Source organism: Ichthyophthirius multifiliis (assembly GCF_000220395.1).
Source record: "Ichthyophthirius multifiliis unplaced genomic scaffold scaff_1120509250984, whole genome shotgun sequence".
NCBI lineage: Eukaryota > Ciliophora > Oligohymenophorea > Hymenostomatida > Ichthyophthirius > Ichthyophthirius multifiliis.
In genome coordinates, this window is record NW_004086313.1 from 56,041 (window position 1) to 79,054 (window position 23,014).

The 23,014-nt window shown below is 15.8% G+C and overlaps 5 protein-coding genes across 5 annotated transcripts, besides 52 other annotated features; 2 read left to right on the forward strand and 3 right to left on the reverse strand. All coding sequences in view use genetic code 6, as the record gives it.

The window, feature by feature from the left end:
• The first annotated feature begins 768 nt into the window (after positions 1–768).
• Positions 769–855: a microsatellite.
• Positions 836–912: a microsatellite.
• A 149-nt stretch (positions 913–1,061) lies between these two features.
• Positions 1,062–1,099: a microsatellite.
• Positions 1,100–1,137: 38 nt separating this feature from the next.
• Positions 1,138–1,173: a microsatellite.
• A 334-nt stretch (positions 1,174–1,507) lies between these two features.
• Positions 1,508–1,557: a microsatellite.
• Positions 1,558–1,588: 31 nt separating this feature from the next.
• On the forward strand, positions 1,589–3,540 carry IMG5_124490 (mitochondrial carrier protein, putative; the record flags this gene model as incomplete). The annotated part of the gene is made up of 6 exons (XM_004032276.1): positions 1,589–1,661; positions 1,760–1,818; positions 1,924–2,185; positions 2,233–2,517; positions 2,654–3,006; positions 3,475–3,540. 6 exons carry the CDS (start codon positions 1,589–1,591, stop codon positions 3,538–3,540), a joined length of 1,098 nt encoding a protein of 365 aa, XP_004032324.1.
• Positions 2,561–2,630: a microsatellite.
• Positions 2,563–2,627: a microsatellite.
• Positions 2,563–2,630: a microsatellite.
• Positions 2,564–2,630: a microsatellite.
• Positions 3,308–3,355: a microsatellite.
• Positions 3,310–3,379: a microsatellite.
• Positions 3,541–3,549: 9 nt separating the features above from the next.
• IMG5_124500 (protein kinase domain protein) lies at positions 3,550–6,739 on the forward strand (the record flags this gene model as incomplete). The annotated part of the gene is made up of 5 exons (XM_004032277.1): positions 3,550–4,229; positions 5,994–6,067; positions 6,134–6,404; positions 6,506–6,547; positions 6,602–6,739. Exons 1-5 carry the CDS (start codon positions 3,552–3,554, stop codon positions 6,737–6,739), a joined length of 1,203 nt encoding a protein of 400 aa, XP_004032325.1. The 5' UTR covers positions 3,550–3,551.
• Positions 4,444–4,602: a microsatellite.
• Positions 4,898–4,943: a microsatellite.
• Positions 4,903–4,946: a microsatellite.
• Positions 5,032–5,096: a microsatellite.
• Positions 5,045–5,098: a microsatellite.
• Positions 5,053–5,101: a microsatellite.
• Positions 5,096–5,154: a microsatellite.
• Positions 6,223–6,259: a microsatellite.
• Positions 6,635–6,680: a microsatellite.
• Positions 6,740–7,199: 460 nt separating the features above from the next.
• IMG5_124510 (kinesin motor domain protein) lies at positions 7,200–12,479 on the reverse strand (the record flags this gene model as incomplete). The annotated part of the gene is made up of 12 exons (XM_004032278.1): positions 12,169–12,479; positions 11,759–12,116; positions 11,574–11,626; positions 10,944–11,530; positions 10,281–10,781; positions 9,804–10,070; positions 8,535–8,595; positions 8,276–8,451; positions 8,110–8,227; positions 7,862–8,052; positions 7,741–7,812; positions 7,200–7,220 (listed from the first exon to the last, which is right to left on the reverse strand). The coding sequence occupies exons 1-12, from the start codon at positions 12,389–12,391 to the stop codon at positions 7,200–7,202; spliced, it is 2,628 nt and encodes an 875-aa protein (XP_004032326.1). The 5' UTR covers positions 12,392–12,479.
• Positions 8,470–8,519: a microsatellite.
• Positions 9,243–9,279: a microsatellite.
• Positions 10,149–10,249: a microsatellite.
• Positions 10,150–10,247: a microsatellite.
• Positions 10,170–10,247: a microsatellite.
• Positions 10,238–10,271: a microsatellite.
• Positions 10,241–10,272: a microsatellite.
• Positions 10,247–10,285: a microsatellite.
• Positions 10,869–10,942: a microsatellite.
• Positions 11,652–11,740: a microsatellite.
• Positions 11,704–11,757: a microsatellite.
• A 1,419-nt stretch (positions 12,480–13,898) lies between the features above and the next one.
• Positions 13,899–13,928: a microsatellite.
• Positions 13,929–14,149: 221 nt separating this feature from the next.
• Positions 14,150–14,197: a microsatellite.
• A 238-nt stretch (positions 14,198–14,435) lies between these two features.
• Positions 14,436–14,484: a microsatellite.
• Positions 14,485–15,965: 1,481 nt separating this feature from the next.
• Positions 15,966–17,709, reverse strand: IMG5_124520 (hypothetical protein; the record flags this gene model as incomplete). Its single annotated transcript, XM_004032279.1, has 4 exons — positions 15,966–16,013; positions 16,296–16,478; positions 16,526–17,082; positions 17,262–17,709. The coding sequence occupies 4 exons, from the start codon at positions 17,707–17,709 to the stop codon at positions 15,966–15,968; spliced, it is 1,236 nt and encodes a 411-aa protein (XP_004032327.1).
• Positions 16,017–16,048: a microsatellite.
• Positions 16,087–16,130: a microsatellite.
• Positions 16,440–16,485: a microsatellite.
• Positions 17,710–17,866: 157 nt separating the features above from the next.
• Positions 17,867–17,906: a microsatellite.
• Positions 17,868–17,907: a microsatellite.
• Positions 17,908–18,076: 169 nt separating this feature from the next.
• Positions 18,077–18,117: a microsatellite.
• A 90-nt stretch (positions 18,118–18,207) lies between these two features.
• On the reverse strand, positions 18,208–18,663 carry IMG5_124530 (hypothetical protein; the record flags this gene model as incomplete). The annotated part of the gene is made up of 3 exons (XM_004032280.1): positions 18,208–18,318; positions 18,381–18,477; positions 18,539–18,663. 3 exons carry the CDS (start codon positions 18,661–18,663, stop codon positions 18,208–18,210), a joined length of 333 nt encoding a protein of 110 aa, XP_004032328.1.
• An 85-nt stretch (positions 18,664–18,748) lies between these two features.
• Positions 18,749–18,802: a microsatellite.
• Positions 18,752–18,782: a microsatellite.
• Positions 18,756–18,813: a microsatellite.
• Positions 18,760–18,822: a microsatellite.
• Positions 18,823–19,180: 358 nt separating this feature from the next.
• Positions 19,181–19,209: a microsatellite.
• Positions 19,192–19,242: a microsatellite.
• A 131-nt stretch (positions 19,243–19,373) lies between these two features.
• Positions 19,374–19,421: a microsatellite.
• A 117-nt stretch (positions 19,422–19,538) lies between these two features.
• Positions 19,539–19,593: a microsatellite.
• Positions 19,539–19,597: a microsatellite.
• Positions 19,540–19,593: a microsatellite.
• A 1,388-nt stretch (positions 19,598–20,985) lies between the features above and the next one.
• Positions 20,986–21,010: a microsatellite.
• A 1,026-nt stretch (positions 21,011–22,036) lies between these two features.
• Positions 22,037–22,084: a microsatellite.
• Positions 22,085–23,014: the final 930 nt, after the last annotated feature.

Genomic DNA, 23,014 nt, shown 5'->3' on the forward strand with positions numbered 1-23,014 from the left:
TATTGTGTATATTTCATCTTTTCTTAATATTTTTTAATCGATAAAACAATTTATGCTATAAAAATTATCTAATTTTTTTTTTTTTTTGAAATTAAGAAATATATTTTGCTTTTATTTTATGAAATATTTTTAATTATTACCTTTTGTATCTTTAAAACCTAATAAATTTCCTTTTATTTAAAATGCTCTATGTACTAAGTACCTTAAATCAGTATCAGTAAATTTATCTAGTAATATTATTTTTTTAATTTTTTATTTAAAACGTAATTATATCTAATTATTCATTTTTTATTTTATTTTATTTCGATATTAATTAATATATATAGAAAATAATTAAATTTTTTGAAAATATTAATTAAAGAAAAAAATTTAAATATATTTTATAAAATTTTAATTTATATAATTAATATTCTTTTTATTTTAATATAATTTAAAACTTTTTCTTTAACAAGTACATATTTTAAAATTAAATTTTAATATTAAATCAAGTTAATTTAATTGAATTTTAATCACAAAATAAAAATTGAGATTTATTTAAATTATTAAAAAAAATAATAATTATTTAATCCAAATAAATTATAATAATAATTTTAAAGTAGTTAACTTTTTATAATATATAAATATATCTAAATATTTAAGACTATAATTTGTCTTTTAAAAATGATGTAAACATCATTATATTAAAATACAATAAATTTAATATTTAATATAATATTGAAAATAAATTTTTAATTAAAACAAAAGTTTTTTAAAAAACTATTATATCAATATATTAAATAATATTATTTAAAATATTATATTAATACATTTATTATTTAAATTTCTTTAAATTTAATTATTATTAAAAATATTATACTATTATTTAATTATTTTTTTATTATTTAAAAATTTATAATGATTTTTAATTTATTTCAATTAGAATTTATTCGTATTGTCTTTTATTTGTTCAATATTTATATTTAAAAAACTAATTAAAAAATTATTATCTATTTTTTTCTCGCATTTATATTTTTTAGATTGAGTTTTTAATTAAAATTTAGAAATAAATTTAGAAGATATGCTAATAATATTTTTATATTTTTAATAATTTTTTATATTTATTTATTATAAAAATTTGTATTTTATAAAAAACTTAATTTTAAAATAATATTTGAATTTAAAATATAAATTTGACAATATTTTATTTATATAAAGCCAATTTTTTTTTTACATAATTAATTTTATATTCAATTTCGCATTTTAGCAAATTATATACGTCACTTATAATATAATTACTAAAAATTAAATTAAAATATTAACCTTTATAATTATTTATATAAAAAATTAATAATTTAAGAGTATATAATTTATATTTCCAAAAAAAATAAAAAAATTCAAAGAGAAAAATTACATATATTTAATGACAAAGTATAGAGAATTTTCTAAATTATTATTTTGTTTGTATGTTTAAATATTTTGATTTTTAATTTTTCTAAAAAGAAATCATATCTATTAAAGCAAAAAGATATAAATTAATTAAAATAAATAAGCAATTAATTAAATAAAAAACTAAATTAAAATATAAAATTAAAAAAAAAAATAATTAAAAATGTAATAAAAAGAATACACATTTGAATGGGAAATAAGAGAACAAGATATACCATATTCAAAACATATGATAGGTATTTAATTTAAAAAGCTTATAAAATTATATTATATATAAACAAAAAAAATAAAAATGAATAACTTTTTTTGTAATTTTTTTGTTTTAAATTTATAGCTGGATGTGTTGCAGGAATGATTGAACATTCAACAATGTTTCCATTTGATAATATAAAAGTATAAAATCCAAAAAAAAAAAAAAATATATAAATGTAATTGATAATTAATAATTAATAATTGATAAATTAAAGCGTTGATTATAAATATTCAAAAAAAAAAAAGACTCATGTATAAGTTTCTAATAATATGGGGTTTTTTTAAATTATAAAAAAATTGTACAATGAAGGAGGAATAAAAGCATTTTATAGAGGAATTGGACTTATAGCATGTGGTTCAATGCCTGCTCATGCTGCTTACTTTTCAATTTATGAGTTCTCTAGATTTAAATTAGGAATAAATGATGAATAACATCATCCATATTTATATGCAGTAACAGGAGCTTCTGCAGTATTTTTACATGATTTAATATTAACACCTATTGATGGTAATTAAATATAATTTTTTTTATAAAAAAAAAAAAAAAATTTTTAGTATTGAAATAAAGAAAATAAATAACTAATTAACCAATATAATTAATGCTTAAAAATATAATTTAAAAAGAAGGAATTATATCACTAGTAAGAAGTTTTCCGGTAACATATGTAATCTTTTGTTTTTGTTTTTTTGTTTTTTTTTACATATATTAATTTTATAATATTAAGATGATGAATGTTCCTTTGGCGGCAATTTTAGTTTCAACTAATGAAAGTTTAAAACTTTAAATAAATTAATAAAGTCATAATTTTTTTACTTATTTTACATGTGCAGGAATTGCAGGTTTTTTTTTGTTTTGTTTATAAAAAAATTATATATAGATATATATTTTTTTTCTTTTTTTTTTATTCTTTTTTTTTTCTTTTTTTTTTCTTTTTTTTTCTTTTTTTTTTCTTAAATATAAAATTTATATATATAGGTGGTATAGCAGCTACTTTAACTACTCCTTTAGATGTAATTAAAACTAAACTTTAGACTTAAGATTGTTATGAAAGAATTAGTTGCAATAAATGTGAAGCTATTCCAAATATATAAAATAAAAATAGAATATTAGGTTAAAAAAATCAAAGTGTGTATAATTTTGCAAAAAAATAATTCGAAGCTGTTACAAATGAATGCAAAAATGTTAAATATAACTCATTTTTATAATCACTTAAATTAGTTTGGTAAAATGAAGGATTTAATGGGCTTTTTAGAGGATTTGGATCACGTATTATTATTATTGCACCTTCTTCTGCTATTTCTTGGGCTAGTTATGAAATGATGAAAAAAGTAATTATTAAGAATAATAAGAATTTTTGAATATATTAATATAATTATTTATATTTTTTTCTTTTATATTATTATTATAAAAAATATTATTGTTATTATTATTATTATTTAATAAATAAAGACAATATATATTTAAATTAATTTATGTATAAATAATATTTTTAGTTTTTTTTTTTTTTTTTCTTCTTTATTTTTTAAATTTTTTTTATTATATTTATTCAATATATACTAGAAAATAAATCGTTAAGAAAAAAAATTAAAAGAAAAATCTTTTTAAAATTTCACTTTTTTTTTTTTGTTAATATATATATATTAATTTAAAAATATATATATATATTTATTAAAAATAAAGAATTAATATTAAAATATATATTAAATTCTTTTAAACAAAAAAAATATATATTTTTATAAAAAAAAAAAAAAAAATGACATAAGAAATAGATGATTTTGAAATAATAAAATAATTAGGAGAAGGTTCATTTGGAAATGTATACTAAGTTTTAAGAAAAAGTGATTAAAAAAATTATGCAATGAAAAAAGTAAAAATGTAGTTTTTATCTACAAAAGAAAAAGAAAATGCATTAAATGAAGTAAGAATTTTAGCTTCTTTAAAAAATGAGAATATTATAAGTTATAAACATGCATTTTTTGATTGTAAATCTTAAAGCTTATGTATAATTATGGAATATGCATAAAAGGGTGATATTTATAATTTAATTAATAAAATGAAAAAATCGAAGGAATTTTTTTCAGAAAAAACTATATGGAAGTTCGCTGCCGATATGCTTAAAGGTTTAAAATGTTTGCATGATAAAAAAATACTACATAGAGATATGAAATGCGCTAATATCTTTATTTCGGAAAATTCAGCTCTTAAATTAGGTGATATGAATGTCTCTAAAGTTAATAAAAGAGGAGATTTTGCATATACATAGACTGGAACTCCATATTATACTTCACCTGAGGTTTGGTAAAATAGGCCTTACGATTATAAGTCAGATGTATGGTCTTTTGGATGTGTGTTATATGAAATTATTACATTAAATCCACCTTTTACAGCGAAATCTATGGAAGAATTATATAAAAAAGTAACTAAAGGTGTATTTAAATCTATAAACACGGATCTATATAGCTCTGATTTGTAAAAATTTATTTCTTAATGCCTTATTACTAATCCTAAATAAAGAGCCTCTGTGGAATAACTAATATAAAATAAAAATATTGTAGAATTTTTAAACTAATAATATTTAGATGAATAAAAATAAGGAAATAATTGTAATTAACTTTTAGAAACAATTAAATTGCCTTTAAATGTAAATATGAATATATTAAATACAAGATTACCAAAAAAAGCTTTTTAAATAGATGAGATAGAATAAAATGAAAATTCTTATTTAGTTTTAAATAAAAAAGAAATATTTCAGTTATGGAAAGTTTTAATAGTAATAATATAATAAATAATAATAATAATAATAATTCATATATTTATAGAAATGAAAATAAAAAAAATAAATATAATAATAATTATAATAATAATAATAATAATAATTATAATAATAATAGCAATAATAATAATAATAATAACAATAATATAATCTTTTCAGTTAAAGAAAATTCTATTATAAATAGAAATTAGAGTAATATAGAAATTAAAAATAAAAATTATTTGCCTTATATTGCTTAGAAAAACTCCGAGAGATATATTGAGCCTATTATTACTGTTATTTAATAGAAAGATTATGGTATTAATTAAAATAATATTTTTTAGAAAAATGGATTAGATATTATTTAGAATAAAAATTTTGTTAATAAGGAAAATGAATTTGAAAAAAAATTTTAGAATAATAGAAAACTACTTAAAAAAATTATTATTGTAAAAGAAAGTCCGGTATAGTAAAAAAGATATTTAGTAAATAAAATATATTGATTAAATAAAAATACTATAATATATATAATAATTAATTATTTAAAAAAATAATTAAATGTATTATTTATTTTATTTATTATAGATATATTTTATTAAAAAAATCAATAAAATAATAATTATATATAATTAAATAATAATAAAAATAATTATATAATTAAATAATTATATTATATATATATATATTTATATTTTCATATATATTTATATAAATTTATTTATATGTTTTTTATGAATATAAAATCATATTTTTAGTATTTAAAAAAAAATTATACAAATTTTTTTTTTATTTCTTTAGTTTTATTAATTATTTTTTTTAATTTAATTTTTTTTATTTGAATTAATAATATAATTAAGTTTTTAAAATCAATAAAGAAGATTTTCATTAAAAATAATATGTAATAACCTTAAAATAGGCAAAAATTAATTGTGTAGCCATAATAATAATAGCTTTAATATCCTTAATAGCAATTCAAATAAATATAATAACCTATATTAAATTCTTAAGTTAACTAATTGTAACCATATACAATGATAAAATAATAAAATATAACATATAATAATGTTGGAAATAAGCCCAATTAAATTTTAATTCCTTCATATTAGTAATAAATTCCCCTTCAACAATAAATACCTTTATAATAGTTACCAATATAATAATAGCAATAAAATTCTTATTAAATAAACTAACAAGGAATATTATAATAGTAAATTTTCTTTAATAACTAATAACCATTATAAGTATTAGATTAGTAAAATTATCAAGGATAAACTAATAATGGAATTTAATAATAATATCATTTCATAAATACACTTTATTCGTAAACAAATTCAACTTAAAATACATTGGGAAATTCAAGAATTATGTTGTAAGAGAATAAACTTGATGATATTGATAATAAATTAAGTGTGGAAAATGAAAAATTACAATTATAATTTAAGCATTTAGAAAGTTTGGTTGAATCTTTTACCAATTTTGATAGAACAAAAAACGTTTTGGAATTAAAATAATATATTTAAAAAGTAATTTTTTTTTTTAATTTTTTGTTTATATAATTTAAAGAATTATTAATCTTTTAGAGACATTATTGATGAAATTTATGAAATTAAAATTAACTTAGAAAATGATAAAAATATGTAATAAATATTTATTTTTATTTTTAATAATTTCTTCTTTTTTAAAAAAAATAAATAAATAAAAAGGTTAGAAGATTTATATATATAATAAAAAGAATCACAATAATATGAAGAATAGTATTAAGGAACTATTTCTGGCCCTTTATTATCTTTGTAAAATTAAGAATTTTTAAAAAAATTAGAATATTTAAATGATGAATAAACTAAATTATTAAAATAAATAGATGATCTTAATTTAAATAAAAACAATTAAGACTTCTATTATGCTGAAACTAAAGACTAGATGCTTTAATAAATAAATAATTTAGAAGAAACATAAAGATAATTATAATAAGAAGTATTCTTTTATATTAATATATTTTTTTTCCTTTTAATTATTTTTATTTTAAAGGTCGAAAGCTTAATTATATAAAATTAAAAGCTTGTCGAATAATTAAGTAAAAAAGACTTTTTAAAGAATATGACTTCATGTGTAGAGAAGTAATTTATTTATATATAACTGAATTTTTTTAATCATTAATTATATTTTTTTAGCTAAAAGGGTTAACTACATAAAATCAAAAAGTAGAAGAATAAATTAAAATTAAAGAGGAAGAATTAAATAAACTTAAAGGAAAAATGGAAGTACCATTTCCTTAGTGTGGAATGGGTATTCCTATCCAAAGGATGTGAAAATGTTTATAATAGATATAATAAATATATATATATATATTTTTTTTTAATAATAATTGAAAATAATAGTATTTTTTATATATATAAAAATATATCAAATGAAAACCAAATAATAATTAATTCAATTTTTACTTAGAAATTATTTTTCTAGTCTTTTTATTTTTTATTCATAGGTTTCAATTTTTTTAATTTATTTATCAAGTTAATTAAAATTTTTTAATTAATTTTAATTTTAAGAATTATTCTTTTCATTTTTAAAATCACTTAATTTATCCATTAGTCTATCTTAATTATTTTTATGAATTCTCTCTAAATCATTAAGTCGTTCTAAAATTCTTTATTTTTCTTTATGTCTTTCATTTTGTTTCTAAGTAATATTTTATTTTAACAAAAAATAAAATAAAAAAATACTTTAGCTTCATTTTTAGTTTATTCAACATAACCCTTATCTATAGTAATATCATTTTGTTTTCCTCTTACCCTAATTGAAAGTTATGTTTTAAATTATTATTATTGTTATAGTTAATATTATTATTTTTAATTTTAAAGAATAACTTTTGCTGTTTTACCAAATGTACTATTTGAATTACGTGATAATATTTATGATGATTATTCTATTTATTTAATATCTGCGTTACTAAATTCTGAATTTATTTTATTAATTAAATAACTCTATTATTAATCTTAATCAGCTTCTGTTTTATATTCAGATACGGTTTCTTAGTTTATGATATTTTATATTTATTAAATTCTTGAAATTTCAATTTTCATTTTTCGGTTTTCCTATATTAATTATTCAACTTCATTTATTGAAATATAGTTTTTTTTAAATCTTTCATTTTCTTCTTAAAGCTTTGCTAATCTTCCATGAATATCGAATGAACTTAACCCTTTTTTCTTTAAATTGAGTATATCTTTTAAATAATTAACCTTTTATTTTATTTTATTTATTTTTTTTTAAAAAAAAGTGTAAAAAATCATTTAAAATTTATTTAATATACTTCTCTTTATAATTATTAAACAATAATTTAATTCGAAGTATTTAATTAATTTGGTTTAACTTTCATAATAATCTTTTAATATTTTATAAAAAAAAAAAAAAATATAAGATAAAATAATTACATTTTTAGCCCTATCAACAAATTTTAAAGTCGAAATTGTCTCTTCTATATTAATTAAAGATGGTGAAATATTTCCAATTACTATTGTTTTGCAATTTCCCGTTAGACTATCTTGCAAAATTCTCGTGAGTTTAGATTCTCTAAAAGGCATAGGCAATTTTTAATTACAACTTAAATTGTATATAATTTTACCTTTTATTAAAAATATTTATTTAATACTTAAAATTATAAAAATATATATATATTTACCTAAAGTTGATAATGATTAATTAATATTTTTTAATTCATTAAAATGATCATTTTAAATTATTTCGTTTTTGTTTATTTTTTCTGATCCAGCTAAATCACATAAATTTACTTTTGATCTCTAAATATAAAATATTTTTATTTGAAAATCAAAAAAAAAAAAAAAAACTTTCATTATATTTTTATTATTGTTGTTAGTTGATTCTATTGAAAATTAAAGTATTGTATGTGATCTACTACTTTTATTATTCATTTATGTTTATCTTATTTTTCTATTTTTCTCCCCACGTTTCATTAATTATATAGCATCATAATAATGAGTGCATTAATATTCAGAAAGACCCTCTATTAATAAATATGTAAATATATATATATATATATATATATATATATATATATATATATATATATATTTTATTATATTTTACCAACATAAATTCCATCTATTTTACTTTCATGAATATTTAAAGGTTTTGAATCTTATTTATCCTTTTTTTTTTTTAATTAAAAAAATATTTTAATATTGATTATTATTATTTAATCAGTTTTTTTTTTTTGAATTATAATAAGATAGTCAGAAGATTAAATAATTTTATTAAATTATTATAATAATTAATTATAAATAAATGTATTTTTAACTTGTAACAAATCATAAATTTTTTCATTATATATTTAGATAAAAGAAACATAAGTTTAAACTGTAAATAGCTCCCCTTATTATTTGTTTTCGTTTATTAAATTATATAACTCCTAAATAGTTCTGGGTATTATTCCGCAATAAAGATCATCCTATTATATCTAATGTAAAAACGTTGATTAATATTTTAATTTAAATTCGCCTAAACTTTTATTAATTTGAGTAATATTTTCGGAATCAGCTCCAAACATAGTATATGTTTTTCCTTTATTCATTATTTAATAAATTTAGTCTATTTGTATTTATGATTTTTTTTTTTTAAATACCTGAACCAGTTTAACCATATGCAAATATTGTAAAATTATATCCGTCTAATATACTCTATAAGTTTGGTTTTATTTCTTAAAAAATTTCTATTTAAGTTTAATTTTTATCAAATGCTTTATCGAATTTATATTAAAGAAAATAATTTATATCGTTAATTTTTAAAATATTATCCTATTTTTATTAATATTATTTTTATTAGTATATATTTTCGTTACTTAAGAATCGATTTCTATAATATCTTCTGGCAATTCTTCTGGTAAAAAAGGCCTTAATCTTATAAAAACTTAAATTTTAATTTTTTTTTCTTCAAAAGTTTTATCCATTTTACTTTTTTATATAAAAATAAATCAATAATTAAAAGAAATTATGTTTTGTCTAATGATTTATATATTTAAAAAAAAATTAAATTCTTAAATAGAACAAGAATAAGAATAAATTTTACAATTTTCTTTTATTTACTATTTTCAATTTTTTCTAAATTAAAATAAATTAATAATAAAATTTTAAAAAATAGCATATTAAAACAATTAATTTAAATTTTATATTTACAAAAAATAAGAAAATAAATATGTTATTATATAGATATTTTTCAAATTATATATATATTTTTTTTTTTTCATATTACTATTTTTATTTAAAAATTATATTATAATTATGTATATTTTTATATAAATATAAATAATATTATGAGATAAAAAATATAAATATATAAATTATATTTTCAATAAAATACTTTTATAATTTTTCCTTTTGCCTTTAAAGTTTCATCATAAATAATAAACGTTTAACCTATTTTAATTCTTTCAGGTCTATTCTTAAATCTCATCCTTAAATAATTTTTAGATTCTTAATCATATTTTTTTAAATTTTAAATATTTTAATTGCATTTATTTTAAGGTTCAACAAAAATGACAGGCTTATTCTGTTATATTAATTCTAAATTTAATGAAGGTTAATTAGTATTATTTTTTTTTTCTTCGTTTTTAACAATTTCTTAAATCTAAAAATTAAAAAAAAAATATATATAAATAAGAATATATGCTTAAATATAATAAAATTAAAATTTATAATCATATAAATATGTATTTAATAATATAATTATATATATATATATATATATATATATATATATATATTTATATATATATATTATGTATTTATATAATATTTTATATATTTTTTTTTTGTATATTTTTTTTTTTTTTTATACTTTTTCAATAGATTTTGTTCTTCTTAAGAATTTACTATTCATATTTTTAGAAAAAACAAATGTTTTTTCTTCTCCTATTTTTTCTCCTTATGTTGAAAATTTTACCACTTTTAAATCTACTATTTCACCTGCTTTTTTTCTCATTTCTCTTTCTAAAGATTTTCTTCTAATTAATGGTCTGTAACCTTTACCTTCTAAATCATCTTTTGTCACCATAATTTTACAACTTTATCTTATACTTTGAAAATTAACTACTGGTTAATAACCAGTTTTTATAGCTACTCTATGTTTTATACTATCGAAAAGAGATAATTCAGCAATAAACTCATAAGCAGCTCTTGGAATCAGTCGAGGATCAACTAAAACCTATCCTTTACGAATTTCGAAAGTTTTTTCTTTATCTGCTTTAACTTTAACAACACATATTTGACTGCTTTGGGCTGTTTCTACTGAAGTTTCTGCAATTATTATTTGAGTGATTTGTACTTCTTTGAAAAATCCCTTCAAAAAAATATTTTTTTTTGTTTATTTAAAACACCTTTTTAAATGTCAAACTTAAATGCGAATATTTTTGTTTTTTTATATTATAATAAATATATATATATATATATTTAAATAAAATAAAATATTAATATAAATTTTAATAAATAAAATAATTAATACATTAAAATCTGGACCAAGTAATAGCTTTTAATTAAGAACTAAATCTCCTTATAAAACTGTTCCTAGAAAAACATATTATCCATTTTTTTTATCTGTATTAATTTTAGATTTTTCAAAAGGATTATGAATAGTAAATTCAGAAAACTACTCACATTCATTATTTAAATTTAAGTCCAAAAAAGCTCTATTATCAGGAAGTTAACTCAAAAAATTTATTAAAAGTTCTATATTAACCATTGTTTTATTTGAAACCATAAAAATAGGGACTAAATCGCCTTAAGTAAATTATTCTGTGAATATTTTTGCTATTTAGTTTTATGTATAAATTACTTAGACTTATTTATTTTAGTAGTTTTAATAGATAAAATTCTTAATTTCGCATATTAAATGTCCTATATTATCACATTAAACTAAATCTATTTATGTTATAACTATAAAAAATACTAAACCAATAGAAATTGCTTATTGAATGTGGTTTTTATCATTTGGTGATAAACCCTTTTTCGCAGAAATAACTAGTTCACCGTAATTTGGTATTCTAGAGCAATAACTTTATACAAAATATTTTTTATCTTTTAATTATCCACCTTTTATTTTTTATATGTAATTTATTATAAATTCAAATTATACCTATATCTTAAAATGTTATAATTTTAGTTGCTAATTCTATCATACCTTATGGTCTTTAAATATTCAATTTTAAAATAGTATATATATATTAATGTATATGTATATGAATATATAAATATATAAATATATATATATATATATTTATATATTTATATATATATATATATTTATTTATTTATTTATACCCTAATATATTAAATGGAAATCTTGAAAGTACAGTTCCATCTGAATTAAAGCAAAGAAAAAGTTATTTTATTTAATTAGTTTTTTCCTCTTGGCTATTATTCTAAACTTCACCTTCATACATAGATTTAAAAAGAGTAGTTTTTCCACTAGCACTTTCTCCCATTAATTAAATTCTTATATCTACTGTAATTACTGACCGAGGTCTCTATTTTAATTTTACTAATGCAATTTTTCCTCTTTCTCCTTTTTTTATTTATAAGATTTAGAAATCACATTCATTTTTATTTGCTATATGTGATAATGTTTTCAAACTAAAAAAAAACTCTTCATCAATTAAGCCTAATGTATTTCCATTATCTTTTTTGTTTATTTATAATAAAATATATTTTAAAAATCTAATTAAAAATACCTTCTACTCCTATCCAATAATAACAATGATCTATACCTTCTTCAATTCTCCTAAGCATTTAACATTCAAGTTCTTATAATCTTTTTTCTTCTAATTTAATTAACTTAAGTTTGTATTCAATATTTCCATTTTTATCATCTTCAGGAGGAAGAGAATCAAAGTACTCTTCTTCATCACTTTTGTAATTATCTTTTATATATTAGAATAATTAATCTATGTCCATTTGATCTATTTAACTTGATTTTGGATTATGGTAATAACAATATTTAGTGGGCTTTAAAGCAATTTTGCTAGGTATTACATTTTACCATTTTTTGCCAATTTTATAAGTATTAATTTAATCGATTTTTTAATGATTTTCGAAATTGGATTATTTTTTTTAATTCATTTTTTTTTTTAATAAAGAAAAAATTATATTTTTTTTTTTTTTTTTAAATATATATTATGTTTATAATTTTTAATATATTATAAGAATTTATTATTAATATTTATTTAATGAGCCTATTTTTTTATTTATTTAAATAAAATATTTTTTTATTTAATTAATATCCTAAATAAACAATTATATTTATTTATTTAATATATTATAAATATTTTTTTTATATAAATTTTTATAAAATAAGATATTTTTTTTTTATTTTTTTTTCAAATTTAGTTAATAATAAAGTTATTGTTATTGTTATTGTTGTTGTTTCTGTTTTTTTTTTTTTTTTTTCATATAAAATCAATATTAAGTTTCAATATTAAATTCATTATTTTAATTAATTATAGCTGCTATCTTTCCAAAGCTCATATTTTATTAATATTATCTAATATTTTTTATATTAGGTGGATTTTTTATAATTTATTCTTAAATTATTAATTATTAATCTACTTAATTAAAAGTAGGAGAATTTAATTGTGAGTTTTCATTTTTTTAAATATATTCTTTATTAAAAGTCAAAGCTTATTTATCATTATAATATTAATTATTTTGCATTTACTATTCATCTGTAAATAATATTTTTATATTTTAACAATTATTTATGCCTTATTATTTTATTTACTAACTTTTCTACTTTCTTTTTTCTAGTATATCTCTCCATATTTTTTGTTTATAAACTTATTATAATTAGTTTTTATTTATATTATGTTAAGAAACCGATTTTTGTTTTTGTTAATTTAAACTATAATAATTTTAATACTTTTGTATTTCTTGCTTTTATTCGCCTTTATATTCAACCATAGATCCTTTTAATTATATATTAGGATAATAATCCTAAAGTTAATATATATTATTATTTTAGAGATTATAATTTTATTATTATTAATTTTAATTTTAATTTTAAAATAATTGACATGATTATCTAATACCTTCATTATTTCTTTTTTGTTAGAAATTATTATTTATTTAAGAAAGTTATTATTCATCTTAATATTTATATGCTGATAAATCGGCTGAATACCTAAGTTACATTTTTAAAGTATTATCATATACATAATTATTTGTATTTAAATTTTTATTATCTTGTATCGTGTTAATTTATTACTCTATTCCAGTAGAAAATTCTTGCATACTTAATTTATGTTTTTTAATTATTTTTTGAACATCTTCACTTATCTGAATTTAATTTATTTAATGTATAGGTCTATTTAGTGGCGGTTAATTCATGTTTGTGTTTGTTATTGGAGAATATTATGTAAAGTTATTTTCTAATTTTTAGGTTAGTGATTATAAAGTCTCTTTATTAATTTTTTTTATTTTTATTTTATTTTATTTTACATTATGTTTAAAGACTATAATATTAGTTCTGGTTTTAATGCGTATATAATTATTAACTGTATTAATTGTAATCCATTGTTTTTAATATATATTTATTAATAATTTGTTTTTAATTAATATTATAATTATGTGTATATATTTTTATTTTATTTTCTAAAGTAAAATAAAAATATATTAATTAAAAAATTATTAATACTCTTTGTTTGAAAATATACATATTAATATTAATAATTATATGATATTTTAAATAATAATTGATAATATAAAATTTATAAATTATTAATATACACAAATAATATAAAAATTATCAAATAATTGAAATATATAATTATCATTACATAATTAGATTTTTATTTATATAAAAATATTATTTATAAATTAAAAAAAAAATTCATGTTTTTTTAATATTTTATAATTTATTATTATGCCTAAATAATAAATTCTTATTGTAAAGAGCTAAATTATTAATATTTTAATAGGCTATATTTAATTTAAATATTAAATGTTTAATTATTATTAAAATTTATTTTTAGATTATATAAAACTTTTATTTTCATCTAATTTAAAATATATTTATATTCTTTGGATTTTAATTATAATATTTATAATATAAAATTAATATATATTTTAATTTTATTGTCTTTTTTATAGGAAAAGATAAAATTAAAATAAACTAAAAAAAGCATATAAAATATTAAAGTGCAAATTAAAAATATTAATAATTATAAAATGAGTTAACAATAAAACTTAGAACAATTATCAAGCTCTGATAAATTATCAAATGATTAAATATCATATAATTCAGAAATAAATGGAATTCCTAATCCAAAATTTAAAACAGCATTATGCAAAGCTTATTTAAGTATGAATATAATTTTTTTTTTTACATTTTAAAAAACTATTAAAGATAATTAATGTAATAGAGATGAAGGATGTCATTTTGCACATGTAAATATAATTATTTAAAATTAAAAAAAAAAAAATTCCAAAAAAATAGGGGGCTGAAGAATTACGTTCTGTATAAGAAGTAAAAAGCAAAACTAAATATTATATTTTTTAATATTTAAAAAGAACTAAGGATTTTTTGAAAGTTATGATAAAACAATTGAATAAAACATAAATTTTTGGCCATCAAACATACCAACAAATTGTAAATATAAATATAAATACTTGTTTTTTATATTTTTTTTAAATATAAAGATAAATCTACTATGTGTAAGTTTTATGAATAAGGTATTTTATTTTATTTTTTATATTATATATTAATGTATATATAAAAGTCGGTACTTGTAAATATGATTAAAATTGTAACTTTGCTCATGGTGATCATGAAATTAAATTTGTATTTATATAAATATAAACAAAAAAAATTATTATATATTTTTAGGTTCCTGATAGAGTTTAAAAGAAATTAAAGTTTTCTAAAAATAATTATATTCATGTAAATAATAGTGCGGGATAAAGGCTTTAATAATAAGCTTATGTTTAATAATAAATGATTTATTAATAATTTTTGCAATAATATATGATGTAGAATTAATTAATTTCTTAACATAAATTAATTTAAGATTTTTGTGATAAAATAAGAAAATAGTCTAGTGAAGAAAGTGTAAAGAAAAGTTTGCATGATATTGAAGAATTAAATAAATAAGGCAAATTTAGATAAGCTCTAACTTAATTATAAAGATTATGTTCAAGGAAAGAATCAAGTTTAAAAGAATAAGAATTATTAAAAGAAATAAAAAAATGTACTTAATCAAGTTGAAAAAAAAAAAATTATTAAAATATAATACAAATATGTATTTTTTCATAATTTTAATATTTTAGAGTAAAGAAAAAAAATATAAATTATTATAAAAATTAAAGTTAATAAAATATATATATATATTTTTATTTATATATATTAATTTATATTCAATATTATCATAAAATTTATTTATATAAGTTATTAAAAAAAAATTATATTTAAAAATTTATTTATTTAATATTAATAATATTTAATATATATTTTTATTTTTATTTTATTAGTTTTTCTTCAATTATTTTAAAGCTTTGATTATTATTAATTTATTTATAAAGGCATCTATAAATATTAATATTTTTAAATTTAATATTTTTTTTTTTACCTATTATTAAGAATTATTTGCTATTTATTGATTATTATTTTAATTAATATTATTTTCTTAATTACTATTATTTTACAAATTAGAGTTATATATTTCTATTTTATCTTATTATTTTCTTTTAGTAAAATAGTCTTATTTAAGTTTACTCATTCCTTCTTTTAATCTATTATTTTCAAATTCAAGAATATTAATCTATTTTTTTAAATATGCTTTTTGATATTTTTTTTTTAATATATTACTTATTCTCTTGTATTTTTAATTTCAGCTAACATTTTTTTCATTTATCCTGTTTTTTCTTTTAAACTATCCTTATAACTGACCAATTATTAATGTATTTCAGGTCCAGGTTATCTAGCTAAAATGCTTTTAAGTTCCATAAAAAGTTTTTCTTTTTCTTTAATTAATTTTTCTTTTTCTTAAACCTAATTTATAGATTTAAATATAAAAAAAAATATATATAAATAAATACTTCTTCCGTTTTTGCAATAAGTCTTCTTTATAAAGTTTAAATTTTAAGAATTCTTTCAAAATTATCTTAATCTGTGGCTTCTAATTTTCTCCATCTATGTACATTAAGAGGATTCTCTAATTCATCTTAAAGAGCTTTAATTTTAGTTTTTTCAGCCAAAATATCTTTTTATAATAAATTAATTTCATTCCTAAGATCAGGAATACAAGATATTTATTCCTAAGTATTTTTCAGTTCATTAATAACTAAATTAAGTTCGTTTTTAAGACTTTGAAGTTCTAATTATTTTTCTCTATAAAAAATTTCGCCTTTAGTAAGATTACTTTATTATAATTTAATTTTTTCTTCTAAAACTTTTAATTCTTAATTTCTTTTAATCAATTAAGTACTTAAAATATCTCTTTCATTAACGACCATTTCTAAGTCTTTTTAAAGTCTTTATTATTCGGCTTTGAGTTCTTAGATAGTATATTTTAGCCTAGATATATGATTTTCTTGATTTTTTATCACTTCTTCAGTGGATTTGATAGCTTTCATAACTCTTTCTTTTTCAAGTTCTGTTTTTTATTTTCTTCGACTATTTTATTATATTCAAAGTCTTAGTTTATTAATTCATTGTCTTTTTATTTAATTTCTTCCTTATATTAATCTACTAATTATTTATTTCGTTTTTTCTTTTCTTACAATTCATTTAATTCTTTTTTACATTCTAGAAGATTTTTAGAATATAAATTACGATCTGATCTTACTGCTTCATATAAATGTTATTAATGTTTTAATTTGGCAAGAATTGCATTATTTTTTTATTTTTATTCTGCTATTTGGTTAATCTTAATTTTTACTTCCTCGCATGTCTAGTAATATTTTGCATGTGCTTATGTTGCTTCTATTCCGTATTTTTCTTACTCTTTTTAGAGCTATGTTATCATTTTGGAAAGTTTTTCGTTTTCGACTTCGTAGCCTAGAATTTAATTTTCTATTTTCTTTAATTTATTTAATAAATATATTATATCTTCGTCCATAAAATGTTCATCGTCTTCAGCTTTTTTTAAATTTTTATTATTTTAAGTACGTTCCTTTAATCCTCCGTCTATTTCGTCCTTTAGTTTATCACGAATTTGTTTTTGCTTTTCAACTGCATCTTGAATGATTTTTTATTTTTCTTCATAATGGTCAGCATCCATTTATTCCTCTTCTCTTTCTTGTATTAATTTATTTAATAATTTTCTTATTTTATCTTATTCTCTTCTTTATTTTTCGAGATTTTTCTAAGATTCTATAATTGTTTCTTCTAATTTTTTTATACTTTCGGTAAATTAATCAATTTCTTTTTATTCTTTCTTTTTTTTTTTTTATTTTTTTTTTTTATTATTATTTTTTTACTATTAAATTTTCATCTGCTTTTTTTTTCTTTTTTTCCTCATCTTCTAATTTATCTTAAATCCATTTTCTTTGTCCCCTTACTAAATCTTTAGTTTACTAACGATTTTATTTTGTGGCATTTATTGATTTAACGCATTCTTGTTCTGTTTATAATTTATCATTTTAAAGTTTTTCTAAATCTTTTTTAGCTTTTTCAATATCTTATTTAGTTTATTCCATTGATAGTTTCATTTCATCTGTTTTTTATTAATTTTTTAAAGTTAAAAGCTTAATTTAATCCAAACTTTAGGTTAAATCTTTCATTTAATTTAAATATTGTTCATTTAGTTTTTAAGTATCTCTTAATGAATCTTCTAATATTCTACTTGTAGTTTTATTTGTTTCCATTTCTTATAATTGCTATTTTAATTCTTTTTTAATTTTTTATTTTGTTTTTAAATATATAAAAAAAACAGAATTTAGAAAAAATTACTTGATTCTATATCTGATTTTAAAGAAATTAAATCCAATATTGTTTTTTAATTTTCATCATTTACTTTGATTAATCTTTCATTTATTTTACCTTAAAGCTTTATTTTATTTTTTAGGATTTTTTAATTTATTATAAAAATAATTTATATTATCTATTACTTCAATTATACTAATTCTTATTTCTTCAATTCTTATTTATGTTAATTCCTATTAATCAATATCTTATTATATTAATTATTATTTTCTTTATAATTCCTATTTAGAAAACTGAAGGTTTTCTTCATTTGCTTTAATCATTTTATTTATACTATCTAAGCTTGCTTAGCAAATTGTTATTTCTTCTGCTGTTTATTTCATTCTTTTTAGAAAATTTATATATATATATTTATATATATATATATATTTATTTAAATTTATTTATATTTATAAATATTATTTTATTTTATTACTTTTTGGATTATTCATTTTCTATATTTATGTTATCTTTAAATGATTTATAATAATTTTCGTATTAAAATCTAAATTCTCTTAAATCAATGTTATCGCCATAATCTTTTATAAAATCAAAATAATCTTTGTTTATTTATTAAACCAAATTTATATCTGTAGTATTTTATTCTATTTCTTTTTTTAATTGCATGAATGACTATCCGTCATTATCTTTTTATTTGTGTTCTTCATATTATTGCTAATTTTATTATTATGATTATTATAGTTATTGCATTTTTTTATATTATTTGAGTTTTATCTATTTATAAAGTAAATATAAATTATTTAAATTTAAAAATATATTTTATAATATTTTTTTAGGTTTTTTTTTTAAGGTTTTTGCAATTTTTTTTTAATTTTTAATTTTTATTTAAAATTAAATTATTTATTTATTTATTTAAGAATATAAAAATATATTCATATCTTATTTATTTATTATTAACTTAAAATTATTGATGAATATTTATATTTGACATTAAATAATATATTTCTTTGTTAGTTTTAATTTATATATATTTTTTAATTAAATTTTTATTATATTTATTAATTAAATAAAATAAATTGATTTATAATATTTAATAATAAATATTTTATATTTTTTTTAATTATTTTTAACAATAAAGAATTTATTTATATGATATATATAATATACACAAAATTTCAATATTAGAAAATAAATAAAATAAAATAAAATAAATAAATAAAATAAAATAAAATAAAATAAAATAATACAATACAATATATTATCTTTAATATTATTTGCTTTTATGTATTTTTTTTTTTCAACAAAATTTGTTTTGTTATTACAAATCTATAATAAACCCAATATTTAAAGAATCTATCTATATTTAATATACTTTAAATAAAAATATAATAAAAAATCAAATAAATATTATTATTTTATATACAAAAAATTTAAATAAAAAATATATAATAAAATCGTTTTGCTTTTGATAATACGTATAAATTAAAAATAAAAATTTAAAATTTAAAATGAATAAGTTTTTCAAAGGTTTATATAATTAATTTATAAAGCAATTATCCCCAATAGAGAATTTATTAAAAAATACTTGCTTTATAAAAGATAATTTTGATTAACTTAATTACGAAGATATACAAAAAATCATGTCTTTTCTGAAAGGAAATCAAAATTTATAGCCAAACAATTAAATAATTTAATTTTTTTAATATTTTAATAATTAAAACCGCATCGAATTTTCTCGAAGGTTAAAGTTTTTAGTTTTAATCCATAAAAATATAAAAAAACTAGGGAATGTTTTTGCTTAACATTTTTTAGAATATAAGCCTATTATATTACGTGAGAAGCTTTTCAAAGAAAATGGCTTAAAAGAAAATAAATATAATGTATCTAATTATTAACAATTAGAAAATTGGATAGATGAATATTTATTAAAGCCTTATTATGATTATTTAATGAAATTAGCTTTAAATTATGATATATATAAATATTGCTTAGAAGGCGTTAATAATGATTATTCTATTAATAATTACAATATAATTATTTTGTTTAAAATAATTAATATATTGAATTTCCTATTATAATTGAAATAATAATTCTTAGTAATATTTAAGAAATTTGAATTTTTATCAATTATTAAAAATATTTTATGTGTTTTATTAAAAGACTGTATTATTTATTATAATTATTTACATGAATAAATAATGATATTGTTAAATATTTATGATAATTTAAGTGAATATGAACAAATGCAATTTTATGAGCTTTTTATTGAATTGATTAGACTTAATTCTTAAATATATGAATTTAGAAAATTACGCAAGGATTTTTATTATTATAATTAAATTGATAATTTATTGATGATAAATATTTCTAAAGAAAAAGTTAGATAAATAGATAAAAATTAACTTAAATTAATACTCAAAAACGAATAATATTAAAATAATAGAAAGAAAGAACTTCGATAATAATTTAATAGTATTTAACATAAAATATAAACCACATCAAACCAAAGAAAAATTACCTTTTTTCCTAAATAAAGCTGTTTAACCTCTAGATAAATAGATTGGAAATAATAATCAGATTAAATTTGTGAGGAAACAAAGGAAAACGATGAGGATGAAGAGCAAGAACAAGAAAAAAAATTAAAAAAATTAAAAAAAGTCATATTCTAAAATGTAAATTATGACATAAAATATAATTAAAATAATTTAAATATAATGGAGAATATGTGTTAATATAATTAAAATGAATATAATTAAGACACTAGATAACATTATTTTACAGATAGACAGATATAAAATTATTCTAATTAAATTAAAAGTGATGAAAATATTAAAGAATAAGAATAATAATGAAATTTCAATTAATTTTATAAATAATTATAGTGAAATAAGATAAATACCATAACATTTTTTATCCTTAAGCGAATATCTTATCAAGTTTTTTTTTTTTTCCAAAAAAAAAGTCCTTAAAATCAAAGCCTAATCAAAAAATTAGAAATAAAAGTTTAAAAGTATTTGAAGTGCTTCCGTATTTTTTTAAAAAATATAGTTTTTATTATTTATTATTGTTATATATCAACTTAATTTAGCTTATAATTAAAAAAATATATGTATTAATTTTAAATAAAATAAAAAAAATACTAGCTATATGACCTTAACTAAGGATAAGCAAAGATTTTATGGTAATTCATTTTTTAAATTAAAAAAAATATAACTTTAATTTGTTAATTAAAAATTAACTTTTTTTACATAAATATAAATTAATTTAATGTTTAATATATTAAATCTATAAAAAATTTATTATTATAATAATATATAATTTATTATAAAAAAATTCAATATTATTATTAATATAATTAAAAAAACAATTATTAATCTTAATGATTTTAATAAAATTATAAACTTTGATTTTTTTTTAAAAAAAATATTAGAAATATTTATATTTTTTTAATTAATATTAATATATATATATTATTAAAAATAAATTTATTAAAATTAATAAAATATTCTAAATAAAATAATAAAATTAATAAAAAATAATATATATTAATACATAAATAGATAATAATAATAAATGAATCTTTTGCCAATTTAAAAACTATTAATTGAATAGAGAATTATTGAGCATAATAAAGAAAAATCAAATGATAATTAAAATAATGACAATTTTTATAAATAAAGTATAGATAATTATGAATAAAAAAACTAAGATAATTAAGATTAATAAAACTATTAAAAAATTTATATTAAGAACTTATCCTCTGATATGCTGAACATTATAAGAAAATGTATTTTTGTAGCTTCATCTAAATGGGAGACATAAATAACTCCAAATCAATACCTAATAATAAGAAAAAGATAAAAGCAAAAAAATTAGCCTAGATTATTAGATGATATTGGGTAAATTACTGAATAAAAGTCTGTTAAATATTAATTAGATTTAAGCAATAAGAAATGTATAGCTATAAAATAAAAAAATAAAAATTATAATTATTTTTTTATTTAAATAGAACCAAAATAAATTTAAAAAAGTCAAGATTCTTAAATTCTTAATTTTGAAAAAAATATTCAAAAATAGACATAATGTAATTAAAATATTTATTTATTTTTAAATGAAAAATTATATATTGACTAGATTAAATAAATGAATTGTAATTAAATTAAAAAAAGGCTTATAAATAAATGAATAAAATGCAAACAGAGTAATTAGATAATGAATTCATAAATAAATTATTAGATATGTAAGTTATTAATGATTAATGGAATATTAATAATGAAAAAGTATAAACTGAACTACAGCAATAAGATAATTTTTAAACAATTTCATAAAAACGATCTTCTTATTAAAGTAATAAAAAATATATATAAATAATAATTCTCTTATTTTTTTAAAAATAAAATAAAGCAATTATAGAAATACCATAATGTTTAAATAATTAAAGTAATTAGTAAGAATACTAACCAAAAAAATAAAAATAAAGTAATTAAAAGTCAATAAGAAATTAATTATTGCATAATAAAAACAATAGGAAACGTTTTTTAAATTTTCTAAAAATAAACAAATAGAAATTTCCTCCTAAAAAAAATGAAAATTTATAATAAGAAATGTCTACGTCTGAAATAAACAAAAATATAGAAAATATTTTAGTTTAAAAATAAAAA